The sequence below is a fragment of the Chelon labrosus genome (assembly GCF_963514085.1).
Source record: "Chelon labrosus genome assembly, chromosome: 6".
Classification (NCBI taxonomy): domain Eukaryota; kingdom Metazoa; phylum Chordata; class Actinopteri; order Mugiliformes; family Mugilidae; genus Chelon; species Chelon labrosus.
Genome location: NC_140342.1, coordinates 7,645,465 through 7,662,754, shown reverse-complemented (window position 1 = coordinate 7,662,754; position 17,290 = coordinate 7,645,465). Strand labels below are relative to the sequence as shown.

At 43.2% G+C, this 17,290-nt stretch overlaps 1 protein-coding gene across 4 annotated transcripts in view; it reads left to right on the top strand.

Moving 5' to 3' along the window:
- The window catches only part of LOC311489198 (activated CDC42 kinase 1-like), a 55,665-nt gene extending 38,716 nt beyond the window's left edge, over window positions 1-16,949 (top strand). For 3 of the 4 annotated variants that reach the window (XM_084546154.1, XM_084546155.1, XM_084546152.1), the window contains 13 exons: window positions 2,880-3,149; window positions 3,367-3,519; window positions 3,897-4,060; window positions 4,721-4,840; window positions 5,195-5,321; window positions 5,424-5,570; window positions 6,019-6,113; window positions 6,573-6,767; window positions 7,068-7,159; window positions 7,948-8,381; window positions 8,493-9,713; window positions 11,197-11,292; window positions 12,776-13,135. In XM_084546154.1, the coding sequence (XP_084402280.1) occupies window positions 2,880-3,149; window positions 3,367-3,519; window positions 3,897-4,060; window positions 4,721-4,840; window positions 5,195-5,321; window positions 5,424-5,570; window positions 6,019-6,113; window positions 6,573-6,767; window positions 7,068-7,159; window positions 7,948-8,381; window positions 8,493-9,713; window positions 11,197-11,292; window positions 12,776-12,922 (3,261 nt within the window). In that variant the 3' untranslated portion in view covers window positions 12,923-13,135. Of the gene's footprint in view, window positions 1-2,879; window positions 3,150-3,366; window positions 3,520-3,896; window positions 4,061-4,720; window positions 4,841-5,194; window positions 5,322-5,423; window positions 5,571-6,018; window positions 6,114-6,572; window positions 6,768-7,067; window positions 7,160-7,947; window positions 8,382-8,492; window positions 9,714-11,196; window positions 11,293-12,775; window positions 13,136-14,302 lie in introns of those variants that run through there. The other variant, XM_084546153.1, reaches the window with a different exon arrangement.
- The last annotated feature ends 341 nt before the right edge of the window (window positions 16,950-17,290 follow it).

Here is a 17,290-nt window from a genome sequence, read left to right as displayed (position 1 = left end):
GCTTTATCATAATTAGGTTTGTCAATTCAATACTCGTTTGCTTCTATTTTAAATCTTTAGTGTTCGCTTTCAGGCTTTCCTGAATCAGTAATGTATGTGTGAAGGTCTGTGGTGATTATGGAGGAGGTCTTAGGGGTTTCTTCATCAGTTTTGTGTCTTCTTTTTAAAAGTGAAACAGATGTGTTTGCATCTGCAAGGAACATCCCCTCAGAGAACATACGAGGTGAATGAGCACACCCATTATGAAAATATAGAAAAACGCATACACAAGTCAAGTCACAAGAGCTGGTGACACACAGACGCCGAGCATGCTGCATTTACAGAAATGTTGTCTCACGAAGGATTAAGTCTCTCCCTTAAAGAGGCAGATCTGTATATGACTGACTGTCAGTCCTGAAGGATGTATTAAAAGATAGAAAAACCGAAAGGTGTCTTATGTACAAGCCGGCACAAACACCGAAAAAAAAAATAATTTATGCAGAAGGAGTTTCTGTACTCTCTCTGTCTCCCTGTCTGTGTGGGTGTTTGTGTCTGTGTGTGTTAGCTGTGTGTAGCTCTGGTGTCCACAGAACGGTGCTCGCCGTCTATAATTACACCTGTCTGCTTCCGCCTCTGGCACCGTCCTCAGATAGAGTAATCTATTTCCTCAGCGTGCGTGTGTGTGAGTGCGCGCGCGCGTGCTGCGCAGCCATAGTCAGAATCCTTTGAATGTCAAGCCTCCTATTTGAAACCGACTTACCACACCATGACTACAGAGAGGTGGTGTTTTTAAAAAGGTCTGCTGCATTATGTCATGTCTGGTCCAGTGTGAATGTGAAACCACATACGGCTTGCTACTGTTTATATCCAGCCGGTCAAATATGTTTGGCACCAGGGGATTCATTGACACCTCTTTTTTACTGATGACACTATTTTTTAGGAGTGACCTTTTCTCCATGAGGCCAATAATGAATTCACATTTGTTTTATTTATCTCAGCATCCTCTACAATTTGATATCTGATTGCTTTATACACCGAAAAAGACAGCAACTTCCTTTTGGATGTTACTGTAGGAGGAGTTATATTCCTATACCTGATGTGTTATTGGCTTGGTATCATTCTCAATAGCTGATGTCACCACCGGTTTCCGTGCATTCCTTTTTTGGTAAACAATCTAATTCAGGGACTCTAAACAAAGGTTTCCCTTAATGCCTGCACACAGCACACACATTGTGTGTGTTCTCATTTAGGAGAATGGAAAGGAATCGCAAGTACACACACACACACACACACACACACACAGGCATACAAACACATGCACACAGAAACATTCAGGTCATTTAATCTAATAGTGTTATCTAATGAGTATTTCCTAACAGCTAAGTCATTCCTGCTGTGTTGTCAGTACTTAAGCCAAAAGGCAAGAAATTTCTCCTCCTGCCATAATGATAAGGGTTTGTGTGTGTGTGTGTATATATGTGCATAGTTTTTTACTGGCTACATTCGGTTCGTGTGTCGCGTGTACGTTATTCAATACATTTAGTGCACATTTGCCTGGAGTTAGGGTTTTGAGTGTACATGTAGAGCGTAGAGGGGTTGCTAAGTATGTCCTCTGGCCCAGATAAGACCCAACGGATCATTGTTAGGTAACTTCTCAGCCAACACTATTAATAACTTGTATTTGTACTATTCACTCTTTACATTGCACCACTTGCACACTCCTTACACACCACACATACACAATTGCATAGGTGCACATTTCAACTGGAACTGCACAGACCTTAGCTCCGTAACTGAGGCGCACCATTCCAGAAATGTAACTATGCGCTGCGAAATTTCAGCCAAAGTTTAAGTCGCCATTGTTGAATATGAAGCAGGAAGTAGAAACAAAAATTAACCCGACTGGCAAAAAAAAAGATGCAGTGCCAACTAGTGTTTGGGTGGTGCTGTTACAGAGCAAGCCAGACTCATGAGCGCGCAAGTATAAATGGCTTGTGGCAGGCAGCGTGTGTAGGTTCTTTAAAAGAGCCTTTGGAGTAGCGGGACTCAAGCTATAATTTAAGTGGTTAAAATAACTAACATCAGGGCAGAAAATAAGTAAATAAAAAAACATAGGCTGTCAGTGAAGATACTTTATGTGTCACTCCTTGTTCTTGCACGTCATGCTTCTCACTGTGCCTTAAATTGCCACCCAGGGACAAATAAATAACGTTTTCTGAATCTGAATCTGAATGTCACAATGCACACCCTCTGTTTGCGGTTTTGCAACTGCAGTAGACAGCAATCAATTGTTTTGATACAGCAGCTGTTTGCGCAGTAGTCTACTTCACCCCAAATGATTTTAGGTGTTTTGTTTGGATATACAGCACGGAACTCAGATCAGATCACAAGTGGTCACTTAAGACGCACGTGGAGACACATTTTAATGCTAGGTGTGAACACACGCACTTAGAGCTGACCACTTGTGACTTGGTAACCCGTGACACATGCTAATACCAGGCGGGAGCAGGGCCATAGAGATATAAAGAGTTTTCTGCGAGGTTGTCAAAGAAAAAAAGTGAAATATAAACTTTAGATTATACTGTATACTGTATGTGTTTGATTTGATTTTTCTCCATCTCTAGCCCAATGTGCCCTAGAGAGCAAAGTGTCCAGGCTAGTAGCTCAGTAAGCAGTGAATATGTTGAAAAAGTCTTGCCATTAGAGTCTTTTTCGAGCACCAAACAAGCTTTTTGAATCTCATATTAAGGCCCACAAGAAAGTCGGCCTCATTATTTTACAGTTTAGACAGTACATTACCACACTATATTTTTAATACACTCACTCTCTGTGTAGATGTCTAGTTTTCCAGACTGTACTGCCAGCTTCATTACGTTTACTTTTCTTCTGTTCTTCTCAAGGTGTTCAGTGGCAAGCGTCCAGATGGAGGAGACTTTCCCCAGCAGGGCCAGCCAGCCTCCTCGTTTCGGAAGATGTCTCCCACGCCTCCGCTGGGCCTGGGGGAGGGAGTCTTATCCACACAGTCCGGTGTTGGGGCTCCTGTTGATGGGCAGCAGCAGGCTCTGACCTGCCTCATCCCAGAGAAGGACTTGACGCTGTTTGAGAAGCTTGGGGACGGCTCCTTTGGCGTTGTGAAGAGAGGAGAGTGGCTGACACCTGCTGGAAAGGTGGTGAGGACATACATGCTCGTCAGATTTATTCAGTATAGATTTAACAGTATACAGTGTGTTGGTTATGTTAAGGTATGGTCAAGCTGTTCTTACATAAAACATGTTCCTTGTTTGCATGTGATGATGAGTTGCTGAAAATTTGACGAATCAGACGCATTGAAAACAGAACGCTACGATCAGTTTCAATATGTCCAATCAATTTTTTGCGCTTTTCCAGTTGAATGTAGCTGTGAAGTGTCTGAAGACGGATGTGCTCAGCCAGCCGGACGCCCTGGAGGATTTCATCTGCGAGGTCAACGCTATGCACTCCCTGGACCACCAGAACCTCATTCGCCTCTACGGTGTGGTGCTCACACACCCAATGAAGATGGTAGTGGACGCACAGAAACGCACACACACAGGGAGGAATAAACAGATGAATAAATGCAAGCACACACATAGAGGACATAGTCATTGTCACCACCACACCACATGCAGTATGCATGGCCTCACTATATACACAAAGTGTAGAAGTCACTAAATAAAGGATGACTTTTCAGCCTCGTTGTGTAATGTTTTACTTTTGTCCTCTGCTATAGACCATGTTATGACTACTGCATTCTCCTTTTACTTCCTCATAATCCCTCTCCCTTTTCTTTTCTTCTTCAAACCACATTTCTTATCTATATCATCTATGTATTTTTTACTCCCATGTTCCTCCTCCCTCTTTTCACCCACCCTCTCTTTATCTCTCTCTGCATTCTGTAGGTGACTGAATTGGCTCCCCTGGGTTCTCTCCTGGAGCGGTTGCGCTGTGTGCGTCCACAAGGTCCGGTGTTGATCCACACTCTGTGTCAGTATGCCGTGCAGGTGGCTTGTGGCATGGCCTATCTGGAACAAAGGAGGTTCATCCACAGAGACCTGGCAGCCAGGTAGGCAACATAGAGATTTAGCATCCATAAAAGAGCCCAAAAGTTCTTTTAAATTGCCTGTATTCTTCAAATTCAGGACATGTTTTATGGTACGGTAAATTATTTCTATTGCCTCTCCTCCACCCAGACATTTACAGGCCATTACCAGAAGACTTGGCACACAGGCGGAATGAGTCATTGGTTGGCTACGTGCGCTGGGTGGTTTAAGTTCTTGGTCTTGCCCAAATTAGTCACATTCACCGAAGTGGTGAAAGTATGTAGATGTCTGAGAAAACCTTAATGGCTGGTGAAAATGAGTCACTTTCCCAGTTAAAGCTGTGATAAAATGTTAATCATCACACACGGCTGTTTAAGTATGCCAAACGTAGACGCATTCCTAATGTGCCGAGGCTTTCAAGATAAAGTTCTGCTCATTTGTGGACCTACCAGAAAGCTAAATTCATTCTTAATAAATCCCAGGTTGATTTGACTTAATGGTCCTGGGACAGGGCTGCAAATATACTACACTAAAACATGATTCAGTTTACACTTGGAGTTTAAAATCTTAATAGATATTTAAGCTACTATTACAATGATATTGTTATTGTGAAAAAATACTATTTACACACCAATAGTACTGTGTGTAATTGTTACATGCTGTACATCATCCTCTCTCTTCAGGAACATCCTGCTGGCCTCAGCTCACAGAGTGAAGATCGGTGACTTTGGCCTGATGAGGGCGCTGCCAAACAACCATGAGCACTATGTCATGCAGGAGCATCGCAAGGTCCCCTTTGCGTGGTGGGTGGACGGATCGAGCGGCACAATAACTGAAGCCGTCCTTGGGTGCGACCCAAGGGTGGAATTTAGTGGTTAGGGTGTGATCTTATTTGATCATGCTACAGAAACTTTCAGTAGAGAAATCTGACATGTCAGAGCTGCTGTTGTAAGTTCCTCCGGTGTAAAACCAGGCAGAACCAATCAAGCAATAAATTAGGATCTGTCCTGCTCCTGTAATGTTTGTTAATGTGCATTTATCATTGTGACTTCCATATACACGTTTTATGGAGATTCTGTCTGTCAGAGAGGCCACACTGACGACCCCAAACCTCTGGCCAGACTTTTAATGCAAATAACATGTCTGTCTTGTTGCAGGTGCGCCCCAGAAAGTTTGAAGACAAGAACCTTCTCCCATGCTACGGACACATGGATGTTTGGAGTCACTCTCTGGGAGATGTTCACACATGGCCAGGAGCCTTGGCTTGGCCTTAATGGTAGCCAGGTAAAGATACTTCACTGCTGTATACACGGGGGTATAGATAAAGTAGGAAGGTTTGCTCATTTTTTGCCTCTCTCTCTTTGTTTCGCTTTTGCGATTTTACAGATTCTCCATAAGATTGATAAAGAAGGTGAGCGCCTCCCTAAGCCAGAGGACTGTCCACAAGATATCTATAATGTCATGCTGCAGTGCTGGGCTCAGAAACCAGACGACAGACCAACATTTGTCGCCCTGCGTGAATTCCTGCTTGAGGTAGGGAATCGGTCATCTAGATAGCCAAAGGTGTGTCTGTGTATGTCATAAGATATGAATGCTGAGCTTCTTATTTTTGAACAGTTAATAAAGCTTTGTATTTGAGTTTGCAAAAGTCACTTGATGGTAATGGTTGGCATCTTTTATGCACAAGAGCTTTGATTTCGCCAATCCATCATGTCTTAAAAGGACTTATAGCTCCACCTAGTGGAATTACTAAAAATGAACACGCTTTCACAACAAAACCAAACAAATAAGGTTCAGGGTTCCAATCCAGGCCGACTGGGGCTTTTCTGTGTGGGGGTTGTATGTTCTCCCCGTGTCTGCGTGGGTTCTCTCCAGCTTCCTCCCACTGTCCAAAGTTACAGATTACAGGTTACAGAAAATAAATGAATGAATGAATGAATGAAAAGTTTGCTGTGTTAACAGTGTTTTGCATCTTTTTCAGACCATGCCCACGGACATGTGTGCTCTACAGGACTTTGAAGAGCCTGACAAACTCCTGATCCAGATCAACGATGTCATCACCATCATAGAGGGGAGGTGGGTGATAACAAGTTTTAAAAATAAGTTGTTTCATTGTTTTTACCTCCCTACTGATAAACAGAGTGTGCTAGTTAACCTCACACTATAAAGACAGGCCTGTTAAACTGATAACTGTGATTTAAGAGTGTGGATATACAGTCTCTCTGTCTCTCTATATGTCAAAGCTACATCCCGCCTCTAAAATAAGCACATACTGTTTAGTTAAAGGAAGGATAGTGGAGGAGAAAAAAGTTAAATGTGTCTCACTTCACAAAATAATCACCCCTCAGGCCTTGAGTGGAACGGTATTTTGCTTATTTCTGCTTACCAATGAATGCTTTCAAATTTCTACTAAGCCAAATGAACGTAATAGGAAATGTTAAATTGCTAAATGTGCTGTAGTAATCCCCTGCAGATATGCAAGATATAAACAAATTCGCGCCCCTTGCTCATACTCATTATCTCACAATGTTTCAGGGCAGAGAATTACTGGTGGCGAGGTCAAAACAAGCGCACCCTTAAGGTCGGACAGTTCCCCAGGAACGTGGTGACGTCGGTCGCCGGGTTGTCTGCACACGACATCAGTCGGCCGCTCAAGAACAGCTTCATCCACACAGGACACGGGGACAGCGACCCCCATCGCTGCTGGGGCTTCGCTGACAGGATTGATGAGTGAGAAACCTCTTTCTGTTTACTGACCTTTAGTCATTATTTGGATGTAAAATACCAATAACACAATACATCAAGATACTTCTTATATATTCTACTATTTCTCCTTACACATATGCATCATATTGTGCCCCATATTGGAAATTGCTGAACAGTCTGATTGTTGTGTAGCAATGGCGTACTCTCACCAATAGATGGCAATAGCATGCCATTTATAAATGTGTCCAACCAGCTCATACTTAACACCTAAGAACAGTATACTGACATTTAATGTAATCCTGTGTGTCCTTCTTTTCTGTCCAGTTTGTACCTCGGGAATCCCATGGATCCTCCCGATGTTCTGGGTTTAGACCTCAGTGCTGCTCGACCCACACAGCTACCGGGACGATCTAAAAGTGAGTGAAAGAGTCGTTCATAGAAACCTAATCTACACTGCAGTCACAGCCACTTTAACAAACAATCACAGAATATGCATTCATTGAATTCTTGCTGGAGCAGTCACTGTCAGGCTGTGTATTCAGTGCGGTATAAAAATTTACTTGGAGTTAGACTGCCTAACATTTTTCTACATTTACATCACAGATTGTAGGTTAAAATTTTAAGTTGGTGCAAATCTTGCTGCGGAAAAAGACCACCAAACAGCTTGCTTTTTTTTTGTCCTAACAACGCTTTAATATGCAATCTGCTATTTGGGTTTCAGTTTTTTCTTATCTTACTATCTTTCCTGCTGTCATTTTTCCCCTCCTCTTTCTTGCTCCTTTTCCGGTGGTGGTATCCATTATTATTTTTACCAGAGGAGCCTCCTCCCCGCCCTCCTCAGCCAGCAGTGATAATCAAGAGTAAGTCTGGTTTCTCTCAGCAGCTCTTCACCCATTGCTCCTGCCCTCTCTGTTCCCTCCTAGCTCCGCTCTTCAAAGGTACAGCGCTCATTTCCACCTCTCCTTTGCCTGTCTTTGCAGTGCTTTCACCATCTGGTTTTTCCCCTTCATAACAATATGGTTTTCCCATCTTTCCACCCCTGAGTCCCACTAACAGGTGTGCAGTGTCCTTGCTGTGCACTGTAGGACTAACCTGGAGAGTGTGTCTTGTGTTTGTGATGTCAAGTGATCTTAAAGAGACTTGGTGTCATTACTCTCTAAACTTTAATCAATAAAGTAATGAAGTATTGTGTTTTTGTCACCAGAACCTTGCTATGATCCAGTAAACGAAGATGAAGATCTGACCTCGGCAGGACTGAAGAGATTATCACTTCGGAAAACAGGTTCTCTCAAAGGCCTCAAGCTTAAACCGGCTGCGTGGGTCTCTGCTTCTAGACAGGGGAGCAGCAAGACTCTAGGCTCGGCCCATAACCCCAACAGTGAAGTGTCCCTCATCGACTTTGGGGAGGAGTTCTCCCCATCCACTCCTTCGCCCTCCCCCGTGGTTGAAATTCAGATTCCCTCTTTGGCCAAGCTAGCTTTGGATGCAGAGAACATCCTGGACAGGACTCCACCTCAAAGCCCGTGTAGAACTTTGCCCCGCCCCCTTCATCCCACACCGGTAGTGGACTGGGATGCACGTCCATTACCCCCACCTCCAGCCTATGACGATGTAGCACAAGATGAAGATGATATGGAGGTACAATAATCCAATACATTTATTATTATGTTAAAATGAAACAGAAATTAAAGTATGTCCTGCTATCACCTGGATTAAATTGAATGTTTTAAATCCTCTTTCTCCACAAAGGTGAGCTCCATCAACAGCTCGGAGCAGCAGCATGAAGAGGAACACAGTGATGTCCATAATCCAGATGAAATCCTGTCCTATGGACAGAACGTGGAGGGTGAGGGTCTTGACTCCAGGGGACAGGACAGACCAGGTCTGGAGGACAACCTCTTTCTCCCCAGCAAGCACAGCCAATGTCTGTCCACCTCTTTCTCCCAGTCTGCGGAAATCTTTCAAGAGCTTCAGCAAGAATGCATGAGGAAGCTCAATGTACCCATAGGAAGCGCTCATCGGTCATGCTCACCATCCAAGGGCTCAGCCTCATGTCCCCAGACTCCCCACACTCAGGAGGGACAGCAAGGTGTCCTATCGTCCACCGAAGACAAACCCCAGATCCCCCCTCGTGTTCCCATCCCCCCTCGCCCTATAAAGAGGGGTGACTACACGTCTGCTCGCTGGTCAAGGGACCTCTCCCTTTCTCCAATGCCAGCCGACACCACAGAGGACGTTTCAGGCACAGGCCAAGACCGACCACCTCAGATCCCCCCCAGAGACCCTTTGTCCCAGCCAGGCTCCAGAACTCCAAGCCCCATGTGTCTGGTAGTGGGCTCGCCCCAGCAGAGGTTGTACTCTGCCAGCCCCACCGCCATGCAAGCTCCCCTTTCATCCTGCTCCTCAACACACACCTACAGCTCCTACCTCTCCACCTCTCCAGGTAAACTCATGCCCACGACACACAGCTTTGCCTCAGATCCTAAATATGCTGCACCCAAAGTGATCCAAGCCCAGGCGCAGGGGAAGGACTCTGCCAGCAAGGGCCCTTGTATCCTGCCCATCGTCCGCGACGGACGAAAAGTCAGCAACACCCACTATTACCTTCTGCCAGAGAGGCCGCCGTACCTTGATCGATTTGATCGCTTCTTCAGGGAGGCAGAGAGCTTCCCTGGCAGCGACGCCGAGGAGAGGCATGTGCGGCAAGCTAACACTGCCACCGTGAGACCCATGGTGGTCAGCAGTCAGACAGTCCAGGGACACGCCCAGGGGCAGGGGCTTGTCCTGCCGGGTGAATTCAAGGCTAATTTCTCCACCAATAACAACAGCAATCTAAGTGGATCACGGTCAGGGATGAAGACATCAGTTAGTCTCCCTCGTGTGAGTTCAGATGGGGTGACAGCACCAGTGGTTTCTGCTTCCTGTACCAGGACTGACGGAGGAGGGAACTCAGCTGACAGGGTCAAAATGGTAAAGTCAGAGACACTTGGATGATGTGTACACTATACTTAAAATGTGAAGAGTTGTATCATATGCTGAAAGTTTGTATGTATTGTCTCTCATTATCTGTAAAAAGGTTGCTTAGCTTTGTGGGATAGCTTACCTGTTATATATAGCTGTCCTCATCTTCTCCTTCACACAACCGTGACTACTTTAAATTGGCTTAAAACTACTGACCTTAACCCGATACCATCTGTTCTTAGTTTTCTGTCATTAGTGAGAAAGCATATGGTTCCATTCTTACGAGGTTAGGTCCTTATCAGACATCGAAGAACTAAAACATCAGTGCGACGTTCAGGGTAATTCAGGGGCACTAAGCCATAACAAGAAGACTTTAAATGTGATGAAACACTGCGCAGCGCATGCTTAATGAGTTCTCTCAGAAACGTCAATTTTCTGGAGAGTCACCGTGAACATTACTTGAGAAGACACCGGCTGTGGACGTGTTTGCAAATGTGTTTCTCATTTCTCAAACTGAGAGAAGGAGTGAGCAATATGCTAATTCTGGCACATATACAGCACTGCAGCAGCTTTAAACAGCTCAAGTTTGTTACAGCTGAACAGATTACCTCTCTATTCAGCTTCAGATCGCTCTGAGAAGCAAATTGTAATTGATTGGTAACAGCATCATTTTCAAACTGGAGCTATACTCGGAAAAGCCTCTCATTAAATGGGGAAATTTCATTTGAATATGTTTTCAGTGCAACACTTGGTAGCAGACACATTTTTCCATTTTAAAAAGACCTCTCATGACTTCTTTAAAATATGCCACTTCTTTGGGAGAGAAAGTCCATATTAATTTTTGCTGAGAATTGAATTTGAAAGACGAGGAACCAGATTTTGATTTGTTGATCTTTACGCGCCTGCCGATTGATCCTTACACCAACCGAGCCTTGGGTCAGAGACGCTCAAAGCTCTACATTGATCAGGCACTTGGCATTTTGCAGGAGATACTGAGATCTTTGCCCGCACAAAAGGAGTATTCCAGTTCGAAAATACAATCATAAATTAACCGCAGAGGAGTTCAGTTCTAGTAAAAAAAGAAATATTGACAACGAAAATCGGTGATGATGATGCCACAGTCTCACTCCACCCAGAAAAGCAGTTGCAAAATGTATAAAGTCATAGCTCAAGGTGGATGTAGGTAAAATAATTAGTAGAACTCAGGCAAGCATAATTTAATTTCTAAAGACAAAATGGGACTGTTCAGTGCCTAATCAGTGCTATGATGCTTTAACCACAGCACTCAGATATTTCTATTAAGCATTCATATGCCTGTGTCGGTCTTGAAACTGTAAGTGAAGTATTACGTCAAGTTAATACAGACGATTTTATCGCATGAAAAAGAGATGCTGCTGATGTTCATAGGTCCGTAAACAGGGCCGAGGGATCACATCAGATTAGAAGTGTTGTCCAGTGTTTCAAAGACTTACAGTGTTGTCGTGTGATTCAGGTGCAGGTGGCGGTGCATGGTGTGACAATAGAGGAGTGTCACGCCGCCCTTCAGAACCACAACTGGAATGTCCAGAAAGCTGTGCATTATCTAAAGGTGAGAGCGTTTATGAAGCCTCTGAACACAATACATTTCCTTATATCCCTTTTACACTCTAAGATTGTTTAGTCATCACGATAATACATAGTTTTCATAAAGGCGTTGGACTGAAATTGACAAAAGGTAGGGAAAAGTTATTACACAAGCTGTCTAAATAGTTTAGTCTAACACGTAAATTGAGTTTGTAAGACAATTGAGTTTGTGTTTCTCCTTCAGCGTTCAATTAGAGAATTGTTTTCGTTTTACCTCCAATTTGTTGAACTCATTATTTTTTTTGGTACTCTGCTATTTATCTTTTATTTTTTCTTAGTGATTTTTTATTTTCCCACACATACAGTGTCAGTCTGAATGTTACCCACAAGCAGAATTTGTGCGGAGCCTAAAGTTGGTCTGGACTCGCTCTGTTGGCAAAGATCTGCCAGGACAATGGAAATGTTTGGGGCGAGCTTTATGTGGTGATGGAAAGATTCTGATTGGTTGTGGGACCATCCTATTGCTTGCAGAGTGCTTACAGGCTGAGGCAGATGCAGGGGGAGGGAGGAAAACCTACAAAAAGATTTTTTTTGTCATTGTCGGGCCAGTTACTGGCAAATCGAAACACAAGACATATAAAAGGAAAACCTTAAAAATAGAATTTGATCACAGTGACTTTAATAAGCTATACAGTTATGTTATTGATCAGTTTTTGGGCTCTATGGTGTCGAAGTACCGCATACAAAAAATGTATGTAATGTAAATGATTTATGGTGGAAAAACAAATTCCATAAAATTAAAGATCTTTCTAGTTCATCAAACCAAAGACTATATGAAGTGGACTATTATACTGCTGCACTGCAATTACTAACCCATAGCCCATAGTCTTCAGAGGTAAACACTTCTCTGCTGTACAAGGATCCTCAGAGATCCAGTTCAATGCATTTCATCCTGGGCCTCAAGTTGTTTTCTGAAATAACCTTTTATGTACAGGACACAAATGCGACTTGCTGAACGTCATTCCTGCTTTAAAGGTTCATATCAGGACATGATAAGAGAACTTTGATGATCCTTGAGGGAAAATCAGGACACTGCTGACACAGTGAGCCGACGACAAATGAATAAGTGTGCTGACACTCTGATGCGTCTGCCGCAGTCCTCAATAACCTGTTAAGTGGCCATGGTTGGCCCACTGTGGCCAGATGGAGCGTGCGGGTGGATGGAAGTGGGCATAAGGGAACACTTCATTGTTCCTTCATGGCGGCGGCAATTTCTATAAGATAAAAAATGTAATCGAGACGCCTGAGGTTCAGTACAAGAGTGCTGAGGACTGAAATAATATAATTTGTTTTGGCACTCCCATCACACACACGTTGAGGCTGAAAAAGAAAATAGGGTGTTGTTGTTAAAGACTGTTGTTTTGTTTCATATGCCAGACCCGTCTCACCTCTTCCTCCTGGATAACTCCTGACTTCTTTGTTTTTATCTGTGATCTGCCTCTCTTCAGGTGGAGCAGTTGTTCTGTTTGGGTCTGAGGAGCAGGTCAGAGTGTCTCAAGCTGCTGGAGATGTGTGACTGGAACCTGGAAGTGGCCAGCACTCAGATGTTAGATAACTATGGATCCTCAACAAGACAGAGGTACTGTGTTCTGTAGCTTTGTTTGCTGAACTCTGGGTCGTGACTACCCCACAAATAATTGATCACTTTTAATCGAAAATGTTCTCTTATTACTGACCGGCAATTCCTCTGTCCTGACTTTATATAGCACCTAGAGCCTTTAATCTACATTTCAAATATGGCCCAGACATTTGATTTCATATCTTTGACAGTAACGCCTGTTGTGTACTTATTTGGACATTGTTTCCGGAAATTGAATTCAGTCACTTCTGACCTTGTTCTTCATGCTGACATGAGGCTAGTTTATTCATATCCGGTTTTGGAATATAAGCCGTAAACTCTGCTTCCTAGTTGGGTTGCAGGAAATTGCCCTTCAAAAGTGTTGCTGCTGTAATCGTGCTTACTGCGTATCCACGGTGTAGACAGGCAGTCGTTTGATGCAATGAAAATGCTGGTGCGCTCCGTTAATGACTTCATGGCTTCACTGTGAAAGTCTTATTTTAGGGGTTATTTTGCCAGTCTGGTGTGATTTCGTGTGTAATAGCTCTGCACTGCTTCAGTATTATCAGCATACTGCAGGTGTCCTGCTGCCTTTAGATGATGCATTAATGAACTTAACAGAAATCAATAGGCTACAAGTCCTTCTGAAAGGAAGCCAGCGATACGAAGCTTCTCACTGTTGCCTGACACTGACACGCATCAATTCTGAGCTGGCTTACACGTTTTTTTAGTGACGTTAGAGACATGCCAACCAATCACGTCGCCAGTTTATTTTTAAACCAAGGACGACACGAGCAACACTTTAAAATCAACCATAGCTGGCCACTCCTACTGGCCGTTTTGTAAGGTTGTTGCAAGCATCAGAATAAATTATGCAGATCAATGCAGGCTGATTTATTGACACTGCTGCTTCAAACACAATAAGCATTCATTTTGTTATTCAAATTTACATACACATCATCTACTGGCTGACTGATTAATTAACAATGCTTTATTCACACTGGAAATATTATTCTGTCACGGAGCAGTACCATTTGGATTTCAAGCTTCAACTGATACAAAGAGAAAAAAAATATCTCCGCACACAATTGGATTGTCCTCCAACCAATCACCACATAAAGCCCGTCCAAACAATGTGATTGTCCGGGCAGATCTTTGCTGGAGCCTAATCATCTCCAAACAGAGCAGTAACAGATCAACTCCCTGCCACAAAAAAAAATATTTAGGCGTGGAAAGTCGTTCTAGCTTCCACGCTCAAATTTGAACCATGAAAGTGGGTCCCCATGATGCGTGTCTCATGTAAAAAGAGACACATTTTTATTCTCTTGAAAGACAATATAATAAAATCATTCAGGGGGATTTACCATTTCATCTCATGTTTTTCTCAGTGCAATCTAACGCGTCTATTTATTTGCAGGCGGTGACAGGAATCCCAAGCTGCTGAGCTCTGATTGGAAGTTCATCCTCAGTAAAACATCATCACAGGAGGGCTATCTTCTCCTGACCCTTTCCGTCTGATGGCGCAACTCCAATCAGAAGACTGTCATTTGAGAACGGAAGAATCAAGCTCAGAATCCTCAACTTCCATCACGGTGCCATTCATATTTACCACTGATACCTGGGTGACAAAAAAAAAAAAAGACTTTGGACCACGTTTTGATTTTGGTCTGAGGAAGTTGCACTTAGGAAGAAACTGTATATTTCACGTGACCGTGTCACCCTGACAGTTTCTGCCAGGGTGACAGATTCTGGGCGCTGCCACACTCAGATGTTAGGTCCTCTCACTGCCAGAGTTGCACCGTTGACCAAGTGCAGTGAGATACTTACGACTGCATTAAAAATCCAGTTTGAAAGTGACTATGAAGATGATGAGCACAACATGCGCAGTAATACCCGGCAAAGACGTTGGCAGAGCGTTACTGAAATAATAACGTGCAGTTCAGCACTGAAGCTAAATACTGTACAGTGTGTGTGTACGGTTAATTAAAGTTCATCCTCCTGCATTAGCCGCTGGAACCTCACTTACCAGCAGTTATTCTGACAATGTTTTAATATCATACAGTACCTCTGATACATCCAAGCACAGTAAAATACGCCAAAGCAATATAGTCACAGGAACTCATTTGGCCTGATAACTGTTATTAAGAGGAGTGGAGATAAAATGATAAAAAAAAATAAACGTCTGCTGCTGAAAGCCTGTGGAGGAAAGAGAAAATGTGTGTGGGGAAAGATACTTCTCCCAAAGAAACATTATAAAAGAAAAAAAAAAAAACTAATCTCCTCAATACGTTTACAGCTATAGGGGGGAGTTAGTCATGAGGCCGAGCCGCGCTCTCTGTGCAAAGACTAAAAGGTCAAACCAGTGCAGTATTGACCTGAATCAAGACTTCATTATAAACACAGGACTTGTTTGCTCCTCTGAAAGACCTGCAAAACTGTTTAATTTATGTTTAATGAGGCGTGGAGCCTTGTTTGTATTTGTGGCAAGTGTATTAAATTCTAGTATATTAATTTAATATATTTTCAACATAATCCTCAGAGACAACAGAAGACTGTTATGTCCATTACTGGTCACAGCATATTTTTTATTTTCATACTAATCCATGACCATTACCACAAGTGGCTAAAAAAAAAAAGGACACAGATTCAGTAAAACTTCATATACCTTGGATAAAGTCTTTCCTTACTCCTTCTTTCTAAGCACGTTGCAGACACAGAACTCCTGTGCATCGGCTGAAAGCTCCCGCCGTCGTGTTGTTGTCTGCGTGCGCCCAAACTCTGTTGGCAGCTAATAACAGCAGCATAGTGAAATCTAGCCCAAGGCACACATCCTGTCCCATGCTCCTCACTTAAAACCACGTCTCGTGATATTTTCGGTCAGCACCTTGAGGGGCAATAATTTAAAACTGGGAGGACAGTGTCGGCTCCGGGTGAACTCGGCGTTGGACGTGACAATACTGTCTCTGACTGCGCTGTCACTTAGAGCCAGTCAATACAGAGAACGTTTGGACCTGTCATGGTTTTTGTATGCATACTGTGTGAGTTGAAAAAGGCTAATTTTTGCCAACCGGTCCCCATCTTTTTAAATTACACCATGAGTGTGTGAGAGCACGTGTATGGCCCCGACATCCAACAGCTTAACCCTTCCACGTGTCCACAACCCCCTCCACTATGTGACATGTCTAAGCAGGATGGAAACTTCAAGTGGCCTCTGAAAAAGCTCATATGGAGCCACAACAAGCTGAGCACATTAAGAGGCTACGAGAAAAAAATCGTATATATATGTAAAGGGTGTACAGGACTGATTCTGGATGATAAGTTCCAGTAAAAGCTCTCTCCCATGTGCAATAGGGCTGCTGTTTAATCTGTAATCTCCTAGCCTGTCCATCCATCCATCTATGTTTGGTGACTCAGTTTTGCTCCACAGAAGATAAAGTTGTCCTTAAGCCCTGGTGTATCACTTCTCCTTCAGTGTGATGGGGTGAAGCCGATTGCGAAACCGGTGCATAAGGACAACTGGATGTGAGGGCGGCCTCCACGGCGTGTTCATGTGTTGTTCGTCTTCAAACCAAGCTGCTGTAGTTGTACTAGAAGGACTGAAGTGAACCTCGTGGTGTTTTGATCAACCCAAAGCAAAGTTCTCCTGTTTGTGGCGTTGAAACAATGATGTTAGAAACCTGCTCAGTTCTCTGTGGATTGTCTTCGTCCGATCTGTTTCTGTTATTTTAAAGTCCTTTATACTGATTTCGCTGTTTCTCCTTTCAACTTGTTCTTAACTAATTTCTACGTGTTTGCTTCCCAGAACGTGTTTGGTTGTAAATGCCTACTGTACAGTTGGTTATCATTGTTTCTCTCCTCCTGGGTTGATGGAAATGAAGTTCATGCTGCCGAATTTATAAATGTATTTTTTATTAAAGAATTAATTATTTTTTACTTCTTCTCTTCTTTGTTTTTACTAAACTCCTCACAATGCTCAGATGCAAAGTGGTTCTGAGCTGAGATAAATACTGAATGAATTGGCTCAGGACCCACATGTGGTTTAGTTACTATACATCTTGAGACATATCAACAGTCTCCTCCTGAAATAAAATAATAGATAAAGAACTATGTGAGAGATATAGATGTCTGAGTACGTTTCCAGAGGTTGTAATTAGACTACCTTTTATAAGATTTTTAACAGCACTATAAAACGTAGTCTGGAGCTTGGTTCATAGTTATTGTACACTGGGGTCTCAAGACCAGTAAGACATAGGAGAAAGCCAAGTGCAAAGGGAAGTGACCGGGACAACCACATCTTAAACTTACAGGAGGGTTTCAGAATGTCAGGTAGTTTACAATGATGACTTGCATTTAACCTGTTTGCTTGATGACGAGAACAACATATGTGCAAAGCAATCAAAGATAT